At 37.2% G+C, this 20,892-nt stretch overlaps 3 protein-coding genes across 3 annotated transcripts; all 3 read right to left on the minus strand.

Annotated features, from left to right (window-relative positions):
• Positions 1–357: 357 nt before the first annotated feature.
• LOC139953594 (nitric oxide synthase-interacting protein-like) lies at positions 358–20,773 on the minus strand. The gene is made up of 8 exons (XM_071953060.1): positions 20,594–20,773; positions 6,955–7,060; positions 6,147–6,258; positions 5,381–5,444; positions 4,486–4,712; positions 3,477–3,664; positions 2,716–2,824; positions 358–2,024 (listed from the first exon to the last, which is right to left on the minus strand). The coding sequence occupies exons 3-8, from the start codon at positions 6,180–6,182 to the stop codon at positions 1,947–1,949; spliced, it is 702 nt and encodes a 233-aa protein (XP_071809161.1). The 5' UTR covers positions 6,183–6,258; positions 6,955–7,060; positions 20,594–20,773; the 3' UTR covers positions 358–1,946.
• On the minus strand, positions 7,069–13,118 carry LOC139953589 (E3 ubiquitin-protein ligase TRIM56-like). Its single transcript, XM_071953056.1, has 3 exons — positions 12,969–13,118; positions 10,788–12,078; positions 7,069–10,051 (listed from the first exon to the last, which is right to left on the minus strand). Exons 2-3 carry the CDS (start codon positions 12,070–12,072, stop codon positions 9,432–9,434), a joined length of 1,905 nt encoding a protein of 634 aa, XP_071809157.1. The 5' UTR covers positions 12,073–12,078; positions 12,969–13,118; the 3' UTR covers positions 7,069–9,431.
• On the minus strand, positions 14,323–20,554 carry LOC139953590 (E3 ubiquitin-protein ligase TRIM56-like). Its single transcript, XM_071953057.1, has 3 exons — positions 19,867–20,554; positions 17,700–18,993; positions 14,323–17,027 (listed from the first exon to the last, which is right to left on the minus strand). Exons 2-3 carry the CDS (start codon positions 18,985–18,987, stop codon positions 16,411–16,413), a joined length of 1,905 nt encoding a protein of 634 aa, XP_071809158.1. The 5' UTR covers positions 18,988–18,993; positions 19,867–20,554; the 3' UTR covers positions 14,323–16,410.
• Positions 20,774–20,892: the final 119 nt, after the last annotated feature.

Here is a 20,892-nt window from a genome sequence, read left to right on the forward strand (position 1 = left end):
TTTTTGTTTACTGTGGAATATCTAATAGATGTAAATGAATTGTCAAACAGGCTTAAAGGAATATTACAGAATTGTTTTTTTTTTGATAACAAAACAGTTGCTGGCAGTGTAAGAACTTTTTGTAATCCACCATATACATAAACTGACAAGGGTTTAGAAGTTTGAGATCGATCAACCATCTGGATCAGAAGAATGATATTGTGCGCTTTCTGCATTGGGCTAGAAGTCATTTCAGAGGGAAATATTTCATAGAAAAAAATGGTTCTCAAATCAGAAAAGATTTCAGATTAAAATTAACCAATGTTTTAAATCTTTACTAATCCTGTACAATGCCGAAAACTGTTATTGACCACCCGCCCCCCCCCCCCCAAACCACCAAAAAGGAAATGCAAATAAACAGGTTTTAAATACTCCATATTGGAAAACAGTGTCCCAGTAAGCATCTTACATCATTGTCTTCTTTAAAGGGAAAGTATTAAAGGCAGTGGACACTATTGGTAATTAATCAAAATTAGGTTGATAGTATAAAACAATGTGAGAAACGGCTCCCTCTGAAGTGGAGTAGTTTTCGAGAAAGAAGTAAATTGCCACGAATTTGATTTCAAGACCTCAGATTTAGAATTTTGAGGTCTCGAAATCAAGCATCTGAAAGCACACAACTACAAGGGTGTTTTTTCTTTCATAATTATCTCCCAACTTCAATGACCGATTGAGCTCAAATTTTCACTGGTTTGTTATTTTATGCATAATGTTGAGATACACCAAGTGAGAAGACTGGTCTTTGACAATTACCAATAGTGTCCACTGTCTTTAAAGGCAAAGTATACCTTTGGTTTTTGGAACCCAATGATTGTTTTAATCCTTTTTGAATGTAAATATTATAAACAATAAAACTAACCTGTGAAAATTTCATTCTAAAAGGTGGCAGCGTTTTGGAGAAACCGCTGAATATCAGAAGCGATTTAGTCGCCGCAGGGAAAATAATCCCTAATAGGCGGTCGTAACAAATAACTTCTTTGGTTGATTGAGCCATTGGTTAATCACAAGTCAATAACCGAAATAGTTGATGGTTACAGCTGCCAAAACTCACCCCTACTTCCCCCAGATTTTTTTTTTTCACCCAAGAAATAAACCAAATAAACACAACATTAATTATGGAGTGGGAAGCGGGGATAAGTAGTGGGCGGAGACTGGGGAGGGGGCGTGGTTCCAGGTCAGGATATCACAAAGAGTTAAGACTAGTCTTTTCTCGACTTAGGACTAGCAGGCCTTTGAGTGTTTGTACTTTTTGTAGGACAAAAAACACAATGTCCACAGATTTACACTAAACTTACACAGTTTGAAGATAATGATAGTAGAAAGCTTCCCTGAAAATATTACGTGCTGAGATGCTGTAGTTTTTTGGGAAATGAGTACAACAATGTCATTAAAATAATTTTCGTCTCATGAGACGAAAATTATTTTAAGCATTTACAAACAGATTTTCATGACATTGTTTTACTCATTTCTCAAAAACTACAGCACCTCAGTAAGTAATATTATTTGAAGGGAAGCTTTCCACTATCATTATCTTCAAACCCTGTAGGTTTAATGTAAATCTATGGACATTTTGAAAAGTACCCAAATCCTTTATGTTTTTAATATCTCCTAGGACTAGTCCTAAATAAGGACTAGTCCAACTAAAGACTAGTCCAACTAAGGACTAGTCCTAACTAAGGACTAGTCCTAACTAAGGACTAGTCCTAACTAAGGACTAGTCCTAACTAAGGACTAGTCCTAACTAAGGACTAGTCCTAACTAAGGACTAGTCCTAACTAAGGACTAGCCTTAGGTTTTTAGTATCTCCTAAGACTACTCCTAAGTTAGTACTAGTCTTAACTCTTTGTGAAATCAACCCAAGGGGACGATCTGGAGCCATAGATGTGACTCGTGGGCGTTCTTATTAATCACGACGCCATCATGACTGGCCTGGCTTTCTTGGCTTCAAGCGAAGACTCTGCAGCACTCGCAAATCCAGTTCCTCCCTGAGCAGTTGAAATAAAAAAATTAACATTATTAAATACAGACTTTTAGACACTTGTCATTGTAAGGATGTAGGCATGGGTATCATCCACTAGGAGCCTGACTGGTAGAGCAGAATACACTATAGGAGAGGGCTACTGCCACCAGGGGCATGTTGCCACCTACTCCTGGGGCTGAAACAGGGTTACCCCCTTCACAGTCCATAAGGATGTAGGCATGGGTATCATCCACTAGGAGCCTGGCTGGTAGAGCAGAATGCACTACCTCCCTAACTTTTTACAAAGCATTTATGCATAAGTGCCTTAATCATCAAGGGCACAAGTGTCATGGTCAGGATCGAACAAGCACTCTGCTGGGGGTCCCGTGGGCTAAGACATGCCACACACAAAAAGAAAAAAAAGAAAAAAGCAAGTTGCCAGACACACAAGGCCTGAAGGCCACTTCAAGGTGTGGACTACAATTGTTTTTTCCAGAGGCTGTTGCCACCTACTCCAAGGGCTGAAACAGGGTTACCCCTTTAATAGTCCACACGGATGTAGGCTTGGGTATCATCAGTCCGAAGCCTGGCCGGTAGAGCAGAAAGCACTACCTCCCTGTGTGACCCGGAATCGCCCCCAAGTTTACAACTCAACCTTGGAAGCGGTAGCCAGGGGATCACCTGAAGATAGTCTACGCTATTCGTATAAAACTTACCCGTCTGATTTTGATGATGTCATTCTCCTTCAGTGTGTCTCCTGTGAAGGGGTCCGTCATGTCCTTCTTTATGATTTTCTTGATACAGTCCATCGTGACGACCTTCCCACTTAGAAAAAACAATGGAAAAGTACAAGTTAATACTTAAAGTAGGATTATAAATTTTGCGTGGTAGAAGTACAACTGAGAGATGTTTGCAGTAGCACCATGTGAAAATCTCTTGAGTAGTGTTGATTCTGAGAATAACTGGTTGTTAAGGACTCCCACCTTTATGTACCAACGAGCCCAGCCCATCCACCAGTTAATACTTTACAAGGCAGTAAATATTGAAGTGTGAAAGTACGCTGGAAGTGTCGTGGCCGAGCAATTAAAAGAGTACCGAATTCAAACTCTGGTGTTTCTGATCAGCAGAGTGTGGGTTGGAATCCCCAGTCATGACACTCAAGCAAGACATTTAACCATTGCTTCGTCCTTCGGATGGGACGTAAAGCCGTTGGTCCCATGTGTTGTGAAACGCATGTAAAAGAACCCAGTGCACTTATCAAAAAGAAAAGGGGTTCGCCCCGGTGTTCCTGGCTAAGGCTGCTGTTTGCGCCGTAGAACCTTGTAAACCCTTATATATTAACAGTTTAGATGTAAGTTTTGCATCAGGTCAAATAATATAATTTTTGTTACGTGTTTTATAAGCACTATATCCTGTGTTCTGTGAAAATATTCAACAGGCTTAAATAATATATTTGTATACAGTCACATAAATCTACCTTGGTCGCAGCACAGCACAAGGCGTCTTGTTTGATAAGATGTCATGCGTGACAGCACATTTATAGCGGATCTGCTTGGCCACCAGAGGGCGCTTGTCGTTGACGTCATCAGCTCGTACGAAGTTCACCTGGATAAGGTTCTTTATCCTCAGAGGCTTCTTGCTCATGGGGCAGTAAACTGCTTTGCTCTGTAGATTTGAAAGTGCGATAATAAGTTTATACAAAGTGCTATTTTTATGTAGATAAAGGTGCTGTGACAAAAAGAAAATAACGCAATAAAAGCGTAATTTTTGATAACAATAGACCCCTTGCAATACGCGCAGCGTACTCACATGTGCCTATCCTGGGTGTCATTTTGGGTGTCAAAATCTTATACAAACATGCACAACAGAGAGTTGACACCCAAAATTCCGCGCATTGTTCGGAGGCGCGTTCTATATTGTGTAAGACAAAAATTATTTTGTGACTTGTTTTACTCATTTCTCAAAAACTACAGCACCTCAGTAATTAATATTTGAAGGGAAACTTTGCACTATCTGTATCTTCAAACAGTGTCAGTAAAATGTAAACCTGTGGATATTTTTAAAAAGTACCCAAATTCTTTAAAGGAATGTTACAGAACTGGTAAGAAACAAAAATCGTGAAGGTCACAGATTTACATAAGACTTACATGGTCTAATGATGGTGATTCCGTCTGAAATTTCATATTTAATGAGAAATAAATAATCCAATTTCGCATTTGGAGTTTATCGCTCAGTGAGCGTTTTATTCATTTTTGTTTTGGCATTGATGCAATGCAAAATGTGTTATTGGTTGTTCACTATTCTCTCGTGACCCAGATGGGCGATCGATCTCAAACTTCTACAGGTTTATCAGTTTATGTCTACTTTCTTCCTCCATGGTTTATGTATATGGTGTATTACATAAAGTGCTTACACTGCAAGCAACTTTTTTGCTAGCAAAACCAAATCTGTAATGTTCCTTTCAGACTTAAAAAGAAAATGCTTACAGGTTTTTCAATTAAAGTCGCTTTGGCTTGAGGTGTTAAAGATGGAATCCAGAAACTTGGAAGTTCTGATTTCTTGTCGCCGTTTTCAGAGACAGCTGCTGCTGCTGCTGCAGTGCCGCTGCTGCTGCTGGTGCTAGTGCTTGGGGTCTCGGAATGATCAAGTTTGGCCCTTTTGGTGGGTGGGGCCTCAGAGAAGGGGTTGAGGGGCTTACTGGTGATACTACGCTCTGGAAAAAAATAAATAAATAAATTCACACATTTTGATACCATTTTCAGGGATGAACGGCGAAAAAAAAAAAATATATTTTTATAATGGACGGAAAAGGCAGGTAATGTTTTTTGTCCATTTTAAATAATATGGAGATTTGAGGATGATTAATTAAAATTAAAAAAAATGGCTAGAGCGGGATTTGACGTCAAGCAGTTGGTCCCATGTGTTGTGTAACGCATGTAAAAAGAACCCAGTGCACTTTATCGAAAAGAGTAGGGGTTCGCCCCGGTGTTCCAGGCTGTGGCTGCTGTATGCGCCACAGCACCTTGTAAACCATTATCAGGTGCTACATAATTGGGTCTCAGAATTCATCACTGCAATAACCTATCTTTCTGAAAGTTTGTATATACTCAGCGCCTTGAGTACCTTGTTTGGTAGATACGTAAGCTAAAGACTTTGATATTATTATTATTATTAAATTCAAAGAAAATCACCATTTCTCGAAAACTACGTTACTTCAGAGGGAGCCGTTTCTCACAATGTTTTATGCTATCAACAGCTCTCCATTGCTCGTTACCAAGTAAGGTTTTGTGCTAATAATTACTTTGAGTATTTACCAATAGTGTCCACTGCCTTTAAGAGGCGACCCTTTAAAGTCATGTTCTAAGAATTCCATCTCCGTACCTTTCTCAATGAAAGCCTTGACCTTGTCTTCCTTCACCGTCTTCTTCACTTGGCTCACCTCTTCCTAAAAAAAAAATTAAAAACAAATTTATCAAATGAATTATAATAATTATAAACAGCCTTTATAAAAGTTTCTGACAAAAATGCCATTCAAGGGCGCAAGTTCGCAAATTTAGACAAAGTCCAGATAACTCAAAACAAACCATCGTTAAATTTATAAGGCACCAGTACAGTAGGCTTCAAAAAAAGGTGAGATTGAAGCAAAGTTTTGAAATTGGTTAATAAATGAGAATGCCTGATTTTTATTTTATTTTTATGCACGTCGCCAGACACACAAGGCCTGAAGGCCACTTCAAGGTGTGGGCTACAATTTTTTTTTTTCCCAGAGGCTGTTGCCACCTACTCCTAGGGCTGAAACAGGGTTGCCCCTTTTACAGTCCATACGGATGTAGGCTTAGGTATCATCAGTCCGAAGCCTGGCCGGTAGAGCAGAGAAAGCACAACCTCCCCAATTTTACGTAGAAAGTGTCACAACCGGGACTCGAACCCACACTCTGCTGGTCAAACACCAGAGCTTGAATCCGGTGCTCTTAACCGCTCGGCCATGAAGAAGATGATTCCATAGAAACGTAGAAATCACATCCCTAACGCCTAATACTAATAATAATATTTACATACGCACATATCCGCCCTCCTGGGTTTTCAAGGCGCAATAAACCCATACCCCCCCCCCCACTCCCGAAAAAAATAAAATAAAAATACAAACCTGTTGGAGGCGACACTGACGATGGTATTCCTTCATCTGTTTCTCATAGTCTTGTTTCTGCTTCAAGACATACTCAATAATTGCCTCCTTGTCATACAGATACCCCTCCTCACTGGAAAAGATAAGATTTGGGGTTAAGAGTGTCATGGCCGAGTGTTTAAGAACATCGAATTCCAGTTCTGGTTGACATAGACACTAGTGGTAATTGTCAAAGACCAGTCTTCTAACTTGGTGTATCTCAACATGCATAAAATAAAAAACCTGTGAAATTTTGTGCTTTCAGATGAATGATTTCGTGATCTCAAATTCTATATCTGAGGTCTCGAAATCAAATTCGTGGAAAATAACATCTTTCTCGAAAACTAATGTACATCACTTCAGAGGGAGCCGTTTCTCACAATGTTTTCTACTATCAACCTCTCCTATTACTCGTTACCAAGTAAGGTGTTATGCTAATAATAGTGTCCACTGCCTTTAAGTCATCGGGGTGTGGGTTCGAATCCCAGTCATGGCAAGATACTTTCCCAATAATTGCTTCTCTTCATCCAGGGGTATTAAACAAGTCAACCCAAGGGACGGTAGGCCCTTTTCACATCCCGCAGCGAAAATAAAGGCGCATCTCCTGATTGCCATTTTGTGGGTCAAAAATGTGCACGAAAGGAATGGATCCCCAAAAAGGCAGAAATGGTCGACGCACATTGTTCGCAGACACCATCCTTTTCTGCGCGTTTTTGACACACAAATTGCGGAGAGGAGGTGTGCGTGTATGTGTGCTGAGCGTTGTGAATAGGGTATATACAGTACATACGTTATGACTGGGTTGGCGCAGGGCTGTAGGGTCAAGCAACAACAATCAAAGTCACCCACGGAGTCCTTCCCAAGACGGGTCTTGTTAGTTCCATAGCCGGATTGAGCTGCAAGATAACGAACAAAGAATTTCATAAGGGCGTCACAATTTATTCAGTCTCTTGTTATCTGGTTAATACATTATAGAACCTTCATAAAAGATTTATTGATTGAGGAACATCATTTAAAGGGATTGAGAAGTATCACTTAAAGGGAGACGATTCTTTAAAAAATTGATAAATAAAAAATAAAAAAAATAAAAAAAATATCACGTTTCAAAATATTAAAATTCTTGTTTTATATGGAACCTTGAAGTATTTATAAATGCACTTTTGTATTTCATTTAGCATGTTTAGTCAGATTATAAAACCATGACTTGTCTCAAATCAGTTTGTGATGAAATCACAGCAATTAATATAAAACTGTACACCAAAGTTCTTCTTTGCCCAATTGGTGCTAAGCACAAATTCGTTTCATGCTCGAGTCCCATAGCAAATTGTGCTAAGCAAAACTTCACGTTAATTACAGAATCTAGAAGTATGTAACCAACTTATTGATTCAGAATTATCATTTATAGATTAATGTCATGATCAAACAATGTAGCAAGCCTATCAATGTATGGAATTGTGAACTCTTAAAAGTGATTTGGGGTTGGACAAAAAAATTGTCTAGGGTGAGACTCAAACCAAAGACCTCCAGATTAATTGTATTGTATTGTATTGTATTATGTTTTATTCCAAACTGGAACACACCCCGTAACCCTGGGGAGGGTAACAATTTATATAAAAACAAATTACAGTTAATGAATAAGTCATACGGAAAGGAGTTTAACTTAGAACAAAAACAAATAATCACACAGCATATAGAATTCATCTAAACAAGTCTACATAAGCAATAATCAACTGCAATATCAATCTAGATTTATTGACAATGTCTAAAGTTGGGAGTATAATAAGAGACAGATATAGCATTCATCTAAACAAGTCTACATGAGCAATAATCAACTGCAATGTCCATCTTGGTTAATAGAAAGGTCAAACTTACTCCAAAAACTACAATTCAACTACTTTACAGTCTAGTCAGTCTTTGCAAACAATGATTTGAAATCATGGACAAAATGATTTCTGTTGCAAGAGTCTCCAGAGTCACTCACTCCCAAACAACAACAAATGTACACAAAGGAAAGTTTGGAAATAACTTTTATGAATGCACACAGATATTGGGCCATCTGGGTCACAAGAAAATAGTGAAAAACATGACAATGATGCAAAATATAAATGAGCAAAACGCTCACCGAGCAATAAACTCCAGACAGGAAATTAGTTTTATTTAGTTCTCATCAAATGCGACATTTCAGACATAAATATTTCAAGGGATGTTTTCTGCCATCACCATCATTAGATCGTGTAAGTTTTATGTCAATCTGTAATCTGAGCAGATCTGTAATGTTCCTTTAAACGCCCTGGACACAATTGGTAATTACTCAAAATAATTGTTAGCATAAAAACTTACTTTGTAATGAGCAATAGTATGGAACATGGTGAGAAACGGCTCTCTCTGAAGTAGGTAGTTTATGAGAAAGAAGTAATTTCTCACTAAAACATTTGAATTGAAATCAAGACCTCGGCTAAGGTCTCGAAATCAAGCATCTGAAAGCACACAACTTGTGAGGCAAGTTTTTTTTTTTCTTCCATTACTCTCTCGCAACTTCTACGAACAATTGGGTTCCAATTTTACAGGTTTGCTATTTTATGCCTATGTTGAGATACACCAATTGAGAAGACTGGTCTTTGACAATAACCAAGTGTGTCCAGTGCCTTTAAATGTGATGATAACAATAAAATAAACAATTCACATTATTTTAGCTGTTATGGCATTTTCATAATTGCTTACAACTTTTTCCAATAAGAAGAGGGGATTTTATTTACAAAGCAAATTATGGCAAAATATACAATAATTAGTTTTATTACATTTTGATGAGTAATGATTTTCAAAGCAACTCGTTGCATGCAATGTTAAACTTCATAGATTGCTTCCCTTATCAAAAGGAAAAGGTTGCACTACAAATGAACAACCACATGTAATAATCAACCCTCTGCATGCTTCTATTTCTTGCAAATACTATTTACTGCCCAAAGGAATGTTTTTACAAAACCACTTATAATAGACAAGCCTGTATTCAAGATATTTTTTTCTCAAAACAACATTTTACTGCAAAATGCAAAATAAATCAACAATTACAGTTGATTAGCAAACAAGTATTACAAAATTTATCAACTCAATGTCATAATATTGAGAATTGAAAATTAATGGTTATAATATAAGAACTTTTTAGTGAACAATTTGCATATTTTGGGGATTTAATTTGATTGACATATTTTGATGGTCAGTCCAATCCATGAGACAGTATTTGACCAGTACCATCATTATTAGATAAGATTACACCTTGTTATAAATCTTCACTGATTTCCAATCTGCCACTGCAAGCTGCTGACCATCTGATGTCAATGAGATTCCACATGGGTCATACAGACCCTGAGCAATACAGCTGAGAAATCTACCCTGAGTGTCATACTGATGAATATAACCAGTGTTGCAATCCCCATTGCTCACTGCAATGTAGATAGCTGAGCTGTCACAGCATACACCACAGCAGGATGTAACTTGTTGACTATCGATCTTTGGATTGATGCTGAATAATAAAGTACCAGTGACTTCAACAATGTCTACTTGTTGTTTCCCCCCACCACTGACTACAACTCTGTCCTTGCTGTCAATGGCCAAGTAGCAAGGTTTAGTCTGAACTGAAACAGTGCCAATGAGTGAACCATCACTGGATCTGTGTTTAGTTATAACTGACCTCCCCACATCCCCGACCATGATTGATGTATCCTTCATGATTGCTACACTGCTGAGTTGTACTGATGTCTTGCCCACTTCACTATGAGGCACTGTGTGGAATTCAAACATCTTGGTGCCATTCCTATTGTACATCTTGACAGAGTTAGTCCCATCTACAATCACTAACTGATTCTGGAATGCAGCAACAGCCACAGGGTCTGGAAAACAAAAGAACAAATGGATAGGACCTAATATAATGAATGATGATTCATTTGCAAATTACAATGTACTTTAAATTATTTTGATTTTTGTACAAATACAAAGAGATGATTTTAAAAAAATGTTTCCTGTGTTGTAAAAGCTCTTTGAAAGTTGCTTCCAATTCAACTGTATACATGTACAGTCTGACAGTGTCAATAACAACAATTTCTACTGATCAAGAAAGAAATTGTACTGAATTCATTCTTTTTAACCTTTTTTTCAGATTTAACCTAAATTGCAATACTTATTGATATTTATTTTAATCATTTTGTATAAATTTCCTTTGTTGGTGTTGGATAGAGGAATGTCAATTATTGAGAATGACACCAGCAGAGGGGATTTAGTGATCATGCAGCAGATGAATGTAGTCCTAGTCTACAAGGTTAAGTAAAATATCAATAACCATTCAATTTAATGACATACAGTTTGACTACCATGGAAACCTTGTATTGATCACAACCAATGCTGTGATGTTTGAACATTTTAATGGTTGACTTTAGTTGAGAACTGAAACAATGTTTGGTAAATATTCTCAGATTTGTTTGTGGTATTGGATTAGAATAAATCCTTATTTTAATGGAATACTCTTCGACTGTCAACCTGAAAACTAATTATTCAAGAGTACTTTTTGCTAAGTTTTATCTGAGATTTACAACAATATACCTCTGACTACAAGATTTGTAGGGAACTTACTTCTTGATAGTGGGATAGATTTCTTCTGGCGTCCCTTAGTGTCGTAGATTACCACTCTTCTATTCCCGTGGTCTGCCACTGCCATCTCATCCCCAGGTACAGAGGCATCAATATTCCAAGCCCCAATGACTTCTACATCACACTCCAAACTAAGCTCCCACTTTGGCTCCTTCATAGACTCCTTAATACTCAGATTACCCAGGGAGATGTCACAAACCCCTGGATTGAATCCCAGATGGTCAAGGGTCAAATCTATCTTGGGTTGATTTTGATCTCCAAGTAATTTCAAGTCCTTACTGATTGTTGGATAGCTTGCAAGGAAGTCAGGCACTGATGAATTGGTGCCGACATCTTTGGCAGTCTGCAGTGAATGCTTTATTTGCTGTGAGTTTAGACTCACCGTTTGCTCAAATTCCTCCAATTTCTTGTTCCGATCTTTAAGAATAGTTTGTATTTCATCCATGATGCGACTCTCTTGAGCTGTTACCTCAGCCCTGATCTCATCCGCTCTGTTCTTCACCTCTGCCATGGTTCTCTTAGCTGCAATGTTTAGGTTGTCTTTCATTGTTGAGGCAGTTGCTTGAGATTGATCAAGGTTCTTCAGGGTTTCTTCAAGGGGAGGAAAGAGTTGAGCCAATGACTGTTTATATGTGGATGAGGCTTGGTCGCAGTCAATATACTCATGTTGTGGATTACGGTGATCTATGACAGTGCAATCTCTACAAATCATCACATCACATGTTGTACAGTAGAACCTCATCACTTCACCTGCATGAGTTTGGCATTCTGGATGACGCTTTGGTTTTGTCTTTTTCATTGCAATCTTTCCATCACTAATATCTTTCAAAGTCGCTACTGTATGGCTTGCCGATGCTGGAATTTGATTGTGTATTTCATTGCAGTTTGCACAGATGATCATGAGGCAGTCACAACAGAAATACGTTGCTTCATTTTTCTCTTTGCATAATTTACAGACCAACTTGCTGTTTGCAGATAAGCTGACCTGCTCCAGTTGACCTGCAAGACCCGTTAAAATGAAGTTACTCTTGAAATCTTCAACACCCGTCTCAGGAAGTTGTGTCTCCTTTCGACACAAAGGACAAGTAAGCATCTTTGCATCTTTGTAGTTGGTAGTGAGATATTGAAGTAAACAGTGTTTACAGAAGCTGTGAAGACAGTCTAGTAGTTTGGGTTCCGTGTACTCCTCGTGACAAATACTGCACTCCAGATAATCCTTTCGGATTTTCTCTAGAGCTGAACCTTGTGATGGTTTAGAATATGCCATTTTGATCTGAATAAAAAAAACCACAATTAACAAACTAATTAATCAAATATTATAAACCGCAAGGGAATCTGACTCGGTAAACTTGAAATAAAATGGGTTGAACAAAAAAAATTGGACTAAAGTGGGACTCGAACCAGCGACCTTCGAAGTAGCATGCCAACGCTCTACCAACTGAGCTATCTAGCCAACATAGAGAGACATACAACACATGGCTTATAGCTCAGTTTGTAGAGCGCCAGCACATATTATCTGGAGGCCGTTGGTTCAAGTACCACTCTAGTAAAATTGTCTTGGTTCAACCCCAAATAAAAAGAATTAACATGTAATTTGCACAAACAGCTGTTGCTATTCTACATCAAAATGAACCATGCATCATACATTAAATGGTAATGTAATGAAACATTAACATTCTATGTGAACATGAAAATTTCTTTGATGTAGTATTTTTCAATCAGCTTTTAAGCAACCATTTAAGCATCAATTTTAAGTCAATTACCAATAATTTGTTACCAATGGGTGGGACTCTTTAGTTCAGCACTGAATATTGGGGATGCTAAATGACATAAAGAGAACTAGCGTAATCTGATTAAATAGTTGTTAACACTAAGGTTCAAGTATTTTACAATTTTTTGTTACAAAGCGGATCTGCTGCACTTTTCTTGCAAATACTTATTTTTGTCTCAGTTTTAGCATAAAAGTAATTTTTGTCTCACTGAAATTATTTTTGTGACTTTGTTTTACTATAATTTCTCAAAAACTACACATCCTCAGTGAGCATAAAATGATGTACTGCACAATTTAAGTGGTCTTGGTAATAATATACAATCTTAGGCCTGTTTTAAATAAGCTGGCAAAGTATTTGAGCATAAATGAATCAGATTGTGATCTGTACTCACCTAAGCACTTAGTACTGTTGGAAAAGATGTCCAAGATACGTCTGCAATCTTGTCAGTGTCAGGATGTTCACTGAGTTTACACCAGTCTAGAACCAGTTTAGAACGCAGGATTATGTCGCAACAAATAGTCACAAAAACACCTACGTAGCAAGTTTGTACTATGTACTGTGCAGGGTGTGTCCACAGTTACTGGATTAATGCATATTACATGTACAGGTACAACTTTGGTAATGCAGTACTGTACATTGTGTATGTTGACAATGAACTTCAGTGTCAAAGGTCATGGAGCTAGCGATACTGCACGTTGTCTGGGCTGTTATCAATGAACTTGGCAGTGTACATGGTGTACTGTAAACAACTCCATGAGTGCACAATACGATACATACATAGAGTGATGAAGTTGTAAAGAGCGATATAGAAATAGGTTATTATATATATTACTACCGTCTACAGTATGAAAGGTCTGGACCCAATTTCATACAGCTGCTAAGCACAATTAAATTTCTTCTCTGGTAAAAACAGGATTACCAACCAAATTTTCATTTGTTGCATTGCTTGATACTTAGCTGTTTGCTAAATCCTGAAAATCTTGGGGAAATTTGGTTTGTAATCCTGTTTTTAACAAGGAAGAAATTTCATGCTAAGCAAATGTTTGTGCTTACAGGCTTTATGAAATAGGGCCCTGTATGCTACGGGAAATGAAACAGCACACAGGTGCACTTTCGTATTTTATTTCAAGTCGGATTATAAAAAAACATGACTTGTCTCAAATTATTTTGTGATGAAATCACAGCAACTAAAATAAAAATGTACACCAGAGTTCTTCTTTGCCCAATTGGTGCTAGGCACAAGTTCATTTTATGCTAGAGTCCCATAGCAAATTGTGCTAAGCAAAATTTCACGTTAATTATAGAATCTAGAAGTATGTATTACCAACTTATTGACTCGGACTAATCATTTAAAGAATACTGTCATGATCAAACATTGTAAATGTATGGAATTATGAACTTTAAAAAATGATTTGGGGTTGAAAAAAGGAAAATTGTCTAGAGTGGGACTCAAACCAACGACCTCCAGATTTATGCCGGCGCTCTTCCAACTGAGTGAGCTAGTCCTATGTTGGCGGTCTTCCTATTTTATCAGTTTCTTTGTTCAGGGGTACCAGTCATTCCAGTTTTCATAAAAGGCCACAAGATTTATACACAATGCACACAGACCAAGTTTGTACAATTGGAAAATACCTCTTAGCTCAGAGCAGTTTTTACAAGACAAAGGAAATTAAATAAGGAAGAGAGATAGTGGAATAAATCTTCACTTGACAAGAAATAATAATAGAGTAGGAATCATCTCCAGATTTATTGACAATGTCTAAAGTTGGGAGTACAATAAGAGACAGATATAGCATTCATCTAAACAAGTCTACATGAGCATTAATCAACTGCAATGTCAATCTTGATTTATTGACAATGTCTAAAGTTGAGAGTACAATAAGAGACAGATATAGCATTCATCTAAACAAGTCTACATGAGCAATAATCAACTGCAATGTCAATCTTGGTTATATATACAGATCAAACTTACTCCAAAAACTACAATTCACCTACATTAAAGTCTGTGCAAATAATGATTTGAAATCATGGACAAAATAATTCTGTTGAAAGAGTCTCCTGAAACCCTCATAAACAACAACAAAAGTACAAAATTGAAAGTTGGGATTATAAAAACAGAGAAGTACCATTAAATAAACTGACATGAGCAATAATCAACTGCAATGTCAATCTTGGTTATATAGTCCTACAGATCAAACTTACTCCAAAAACCACAATTCAACTACTTTACAGTCGAGTTAGTCTGTGCAAACAATGATTTGAAATCATAGACAAAATGATTTCTGTTGCAAGAGTCTCCCAGGTCCCTCCCATACAACAACAAATGTACACAAAGGAAAGTTTGGAAAATATAAAAAACAGAGAAGTACCATCAAATAAATTTCCATAAAACTACAATTCAACTACTTTACAGTCTAGTTCTTCCTCCACGGTCTGTGCAAACAATGATTTGAAATATGGGCAAAATTATTTCTGTTGTAGGGGTTCCCTGAAACCGTCCCAAACAACAACAAAAAGTACAAAAAGGAATGCTTAGGAGAAATGGTCAATTAGCATGAAATCAAATAGCCACTTCCGACTGTGTTTTAAATAGCTTTTATGAATGCACAAAGATATTGGGCCATCTGGGTCACAAGAAAATAGTGAAAAACATGAATGATGCCAAACATAAATGAGCAAAACGCTCACCGAGCAATAAACTCCAGACAGGAAATTAGTTTTATTTATTTCTAATCAAATGCGACATTTCAGACATAAATATTTCAAGGGATGTTTTCTGCCATCACCATCATTAGATCGTGTAAGTTTTATGTCAATCTGTAATCTGAGCAATTCTGTAATGTTCCTTTAAACGCCCTGGACACAATTGGTAATTACTCAAAATAATTGTTAGCATAAAAACTTACTTTGTAATGAGCAATAGTATGAGACATGGTGAGAAACGGCTCTCTCTGAAGTAGGTAGTTTATGAGAAAGAAGTAATTTCTCACTAAAACATTTGAATTGAAATCAAGACCTCGGCTAAGGTCTCGAAATCAAGCATCTGAAAGCACACAACTTGTGAGGCAAGTTTTTTTTTTTCTTCCATTACTCTCTCGCAACTTCTACGAACAATTGGGTTCCAATTTTACAGGTTTGCTATTTTATGCCTATGTTGAGATACACCAATTGAGAAGACTGGTCTTTGACAATAACCAAGTGTGTCCAGTGCCTTTAAATGTGATGATAACAATAAAATAAACAATTCACATTATTTTAGCTGTTATGGCATTTTCATAATTGCTTACAACTTTTTCCAATAAGAAGAGGGGATTTTATTTACTAAGCAAATTATGGCAAAATATACAATAGTTAGTTTTATTACATTTTGATGAGTAATGATTTTCAAAGCAACTCGTTGCATGCAATGTTAAACTTCATAGATTGTTTCCCTTATCAAAAGGAAAAGGTTGCACTACAAATGAACAACCACATGTAATAATCAACCCTCTGCATGCTTCTATTTCTTGCAAATACTATTTACTGCCCAAAGGAATGTTTTTACAAAACCACTTATAATAGACAAGCCTGTATTCAAGATATTTTTTTCTCAAAACAACATTTTACTGCAAAATGCAAAATAAATCAACAATTACAGTTGATTAGCAAACAAGTATTACAAAATTTATCAACTCAATGTCATAATATTGAGAATTGAAAATTAATGGTTATAATATAAGAACTTTTTAGTGAACAATTTGCATATTTTGGGGATTTAATTTGATTGACATATTTTGATGGTCAGTCCAATCCATGAGACAGTATTTGACCAGTACCATCATTATTAGATAAGATTACACCTTGTTATAAATCTTCACTGATTTCCAATCTGCCAGTGCAAGCTGCTGATCATCTGATGTCAATGAGATTCCACATGGGTTGTACAGACCCTGAGCAATACAGCTGAGAAATCTCCCCTGAGTGTCATACTGATGAATATGACCAGTGTTGAAATCCCCATTGTACACAATGTAGATAGCTGAGCTGTCACAGCATACACCTCTGCAGGATTGAACTTGTTGACTATTGATCTTTGGATTGATGCTGAATAATAAAGTACCAGTGACTTCAACAATGTCTACTTGTGGTTTCCCCCCACCACTGACTACAACTCTGTCCTTGCTGTCAATGGCCAAGAAGTAAGGTTTAGTCTGAACTGAAACAGTGTCAATGAGTGAACCATCACTGGATCTGTGTTTAGTTATCACTGACCTCTTCACATCCCCTACCATGATTGATGTATCCTTCATGATTGCTACATTGTGGAGGAGTACTGCAGTCTTGCCCACTTCACTATGAGGCACTGTGTGGAATTCAAACATCTTAGTGCCATTCCTATTGTACATCTTGACAGAGTTGGTCCTATCTACAATCACTAACTGATTCTGGAATGCAGCAACAGCCCGAGGGTCTGGAAAACAAAAGAACAAATGGATAGGACCCAATATAATGAATGATGATTCATTTGTAAACCACAATGTACTTTACATTATTTTGTTTTTTGTACAAATACAAAGATTTTTTTTTTAATGTTTCCTGTGTTGTAAAAGCTCTTTGAAAGTTGCTTCCAATTCAACTGTATACAGTCTGCCAGGATAACAATAACAACAATTTCTACTGATCAAGAAAGAAATTGTACTGAATTCATTCTTTTTAACTTTTTTTCTTCTTCAGATTTTACCTAAATTGCATTTCTTATTGATATTTATTTTAATCATTTTGTATAAACTTCCTTTGTTGGTGTTGGATAGAGGAATGTCAATTATTCAGAATGACAGCAGCAGAGTGGATTTAGTGATCATGCAGCGGATGAATGTAGTCCTAGTCTACAAGGTACAGTGAAATATCAATAACCATTCAATTTCATGACATACAGTTTGACTACCATCCATGGAAACCTTGTATTGATCACAACCAATGCTGTGAGGTTTGGACATTTGAATGGTTGACTTTGGTAAATGTTCTCAGATTTGTTTGTGGTATTGGATTGGAATAAATCCTTATTTTAAAGGAATACTTTTTGCGAAGTTACATCTGAGATTTACAACAATACCTCTGACTAAAATAATTGAAGGGAACTTACTGCTTGATAATGGAATAGATTTCTTCTGGTGTCCCTTAGTGTCGTAGATTACCACTTTTCTATTCCCGTAGTCTGCCACTGCCATCTCATCCCCAGGTACAGAGGCATCAATATCCAAAGCCCCATTGATTCCTTCATCATACTCCAAACTAAGCTCCCACTTTGGCTTCTTCATAGGCTCCTTCGTACTCAGGTTACCCAGGGAGATGTCACAAACATCTGGAGTGAATCTCAGATGGTCAAGGGTCAAATCTATCTTGGGTTGATTTTGATCTCCGAGTAATTTCAAGTCCTTACTGATTGTTGGATAGCTTGCAAGGAAGTCAGGCACTGATGAATTGGTGCTGACATCTTTGGCAGTCTGCAGTGAATGCTTTATTTGCTGTGAGTTTAGACTCACCGTTTGCTCAAATTCCTCCAATTTCTTGTTCCGATCTTTAAGGATAGTTTTTATTTCATCCATGATGCGACTCTCTTGAGCTGTTACCTCAGCCCTGATCTCATCCGCTCTGTTCTTCACCTCTGCCATGGTTCTCTTAGCTGCAATGTTTAGGTTGTCTTTCATTGTTGAGGCAGTTGCTTGAGATTGATCAAGGTTCTTCATGGTTTCTTCAAGGGGAGTAAAGAGTTGAGCCAATGACTGTTTATATGTGGATGAGGCTTGGTTGCAGTCAATATACTCATGTTGTGGTTTACAGTGATCTATGACAGTGCAATCTCTACAAATCATCACATCACATGTTGTACAGTAGAACCTCATCACTTCACCTTCATGAGTTTGGCATTCTGGATGACGCTTTGTGCGTCTTCTCCCTTTTTGTTCAATCTTTCCATCAACAAAGTCTTTGAATGTTACTACTGTGTGGAAAAGTAGTGAAGGAATTTTCTGGTGCAATTCTGCGCAGTTTGCACAGATGATCATGGGGCAGTCACAACAGAAATACGTTGCTTCATTTTTCTCTTTGCATAATTTACAGACCAACTTGCTGTTTGCAGATAGGCTGACCTGCTCCAGTTGACCTGCAAGACCCGTTAAAATGAAGTTACTCTTGAAATCTTCAACACCCGTCTCAGGAAGTTGTGTCTCCTTTCGACACAAAGGACAAATAAGCATCTTTGCATCTTTGTAGTTGGTAGTCTGATATTCAAGTAAACAGTGTTTACAGAAGCTGTGAAGACAGTCTAGTAGTTTGGGTTCTGTGTACTCCTCGTGACAAATACTGCACTCCAGATAATCCTTTCGGATTTTCTCTAGAGCTGAACCTTGTGATGGTTTAGAATATGCCATTTTGATCTGAATGAAAAAAGAGCAATTAACAAACTAATTAATCAAATATTATAAACCGCAAGGGACGTCAATCTGACTCGGTAAATTTAAAATGATATGGAGGTTGAACAAAAAAAATTGAACTAAAGTGGGACTCGAACCAGCGACCTTCGAAGTAGCGTGCCGACGCTCTACCAACTGACCTATCTAGCCAACATAGAGAGACATACAACACATGGCTTATAGCTTAGTTAGTAGAGCACCAGCACATATTAACTGGAGGCAGTTGGTTCAAGTCCTACTCCAGTAAATGTTTCTTTGTTCAACCTCAAATAAAAAGAATTAACATTCAGTTTGCACAAACAGCTTTTGCTGTTCTACATCAAATTGTACCATGCATCATACATTAATGGAAATGTAATGAAACATTAACATTCTATGTGAACATGAAGATTTCTTTGATGTAGTATTTATCAATCAGCTTTTAAGCAACCATTTAAGTCAATTACAAATAATTTATTACCAATGGGTGGGCTCTTTGGTTCAGCACTGAATATTGGGGATGCCAAATGACATAAAGAGAATTAGCGTAATCAAGTATTTCTGATTAAATAGTTGAGAACACTACGGTGCAAGTATTTTACAATATTTTGTTACAAATAAGCGGATCTGCTGCACTTTCCTTGCAAATCTTAGGTATTTTTGTCTAGCAGTTTTAGCATAAAAATAATTTTTGTCTCACTGAGATTATTTTTGTGACTTTGTTTAACTATCATTTCTCAAAAACTGCAACACCTAAGCGAGCACAAAGTAAGTGGTATTGGTATACAATCTTAGGCCTGTTTTAAATTAAGCTGAAGTATTTTAGCAAAGTTGAATCAGTTTGTGATCTGTACTCACCTAAGCACTTAGTACTGTTCAAAAAGATGTCCAAGATACGTCTGCAATCCTGTCAGGATGTTCACTGAGTTTACAACAGTCTCTTATTTCATGGTAAAACTCAAAACTCTGTCGCAACAAATACAGTCACAAAAACACCTACGTAGCAAGTTTGTACTATGTACTGTGAAGGGTGTGTCCACAGTTGCTGGATCAATGTAAAACATACAATGTACTGCAGTACTGTATGTTGACAATGAACTTCAGTGTCAAAGGTCATGGAGCTATGGATACTGCACTACTGTTTGTTGTCTGGGCTGTTTTAACAATGAACTTGGCAGTGTACATGGTGTAAACAACTCCATGAGTGTACAATACATACATAGGTATAGAGTGATAAAGTTGTAAAGAGCGATATAGAAATAAGGTTATTATTACTATTCATAGGGCTGCTAAGCACAACAAATTGCTTAGCATGAAATTTCTCGGTAAAAACAGGATTACTAACCAAATTTTCATTTGTTGCATATTGCTTGATACTTGTGTTCAGCTGTTGTTTGCTAAATCTTGAAAATCACGTGAAAATTTGGTTGGTAATCCTGTTTTGTAACAAGGAAAAAATTTCATGCTAAGCAATCATTCCTATTCAATCAGAACGTTATGCAATCGACAGACGGCCGGGCATGTCAAGAGACATGACTCTTGCTTGGCGTCGTTCATTCAACTTTCAAGATTCAACAAAACTTACTCAAAATGCCGGGTGGTCTGCCTGAAATTTACTCCCATTCTCCGGCTGGCTGTTCTCTGTGATTTGATGTGAATTCCCATGGTGACACTCGCATTCGCAGACGACAGACAGTAAACAGAATATTGATTTAAAAAGAACTGTTTCCATCACAACAATAAAAGCTTTATTTTCGTTGCAGAAGTCAAAACAACGACCAGCAGTCTTAGTCCCCAATCGTTTTCCATTAGTGCTTGTTTGTTCATACTAATATCTACGTAATAGCAATACTTTAGGTACCATACTAATTCTGTAACTTCTCA

Source organism: Asterias amurensis, chromosome 22 (assembly GCF_032118995.1).
Source record: "Asterias amurensis chromosome 22, ASM3211899v1".
Lineage (NCBI taxonomy): Eukaryota > Metazoa > Echinodermata > Asteroidea > Forcipulatida > Asteriidae > Asterias > Asterias amurensis.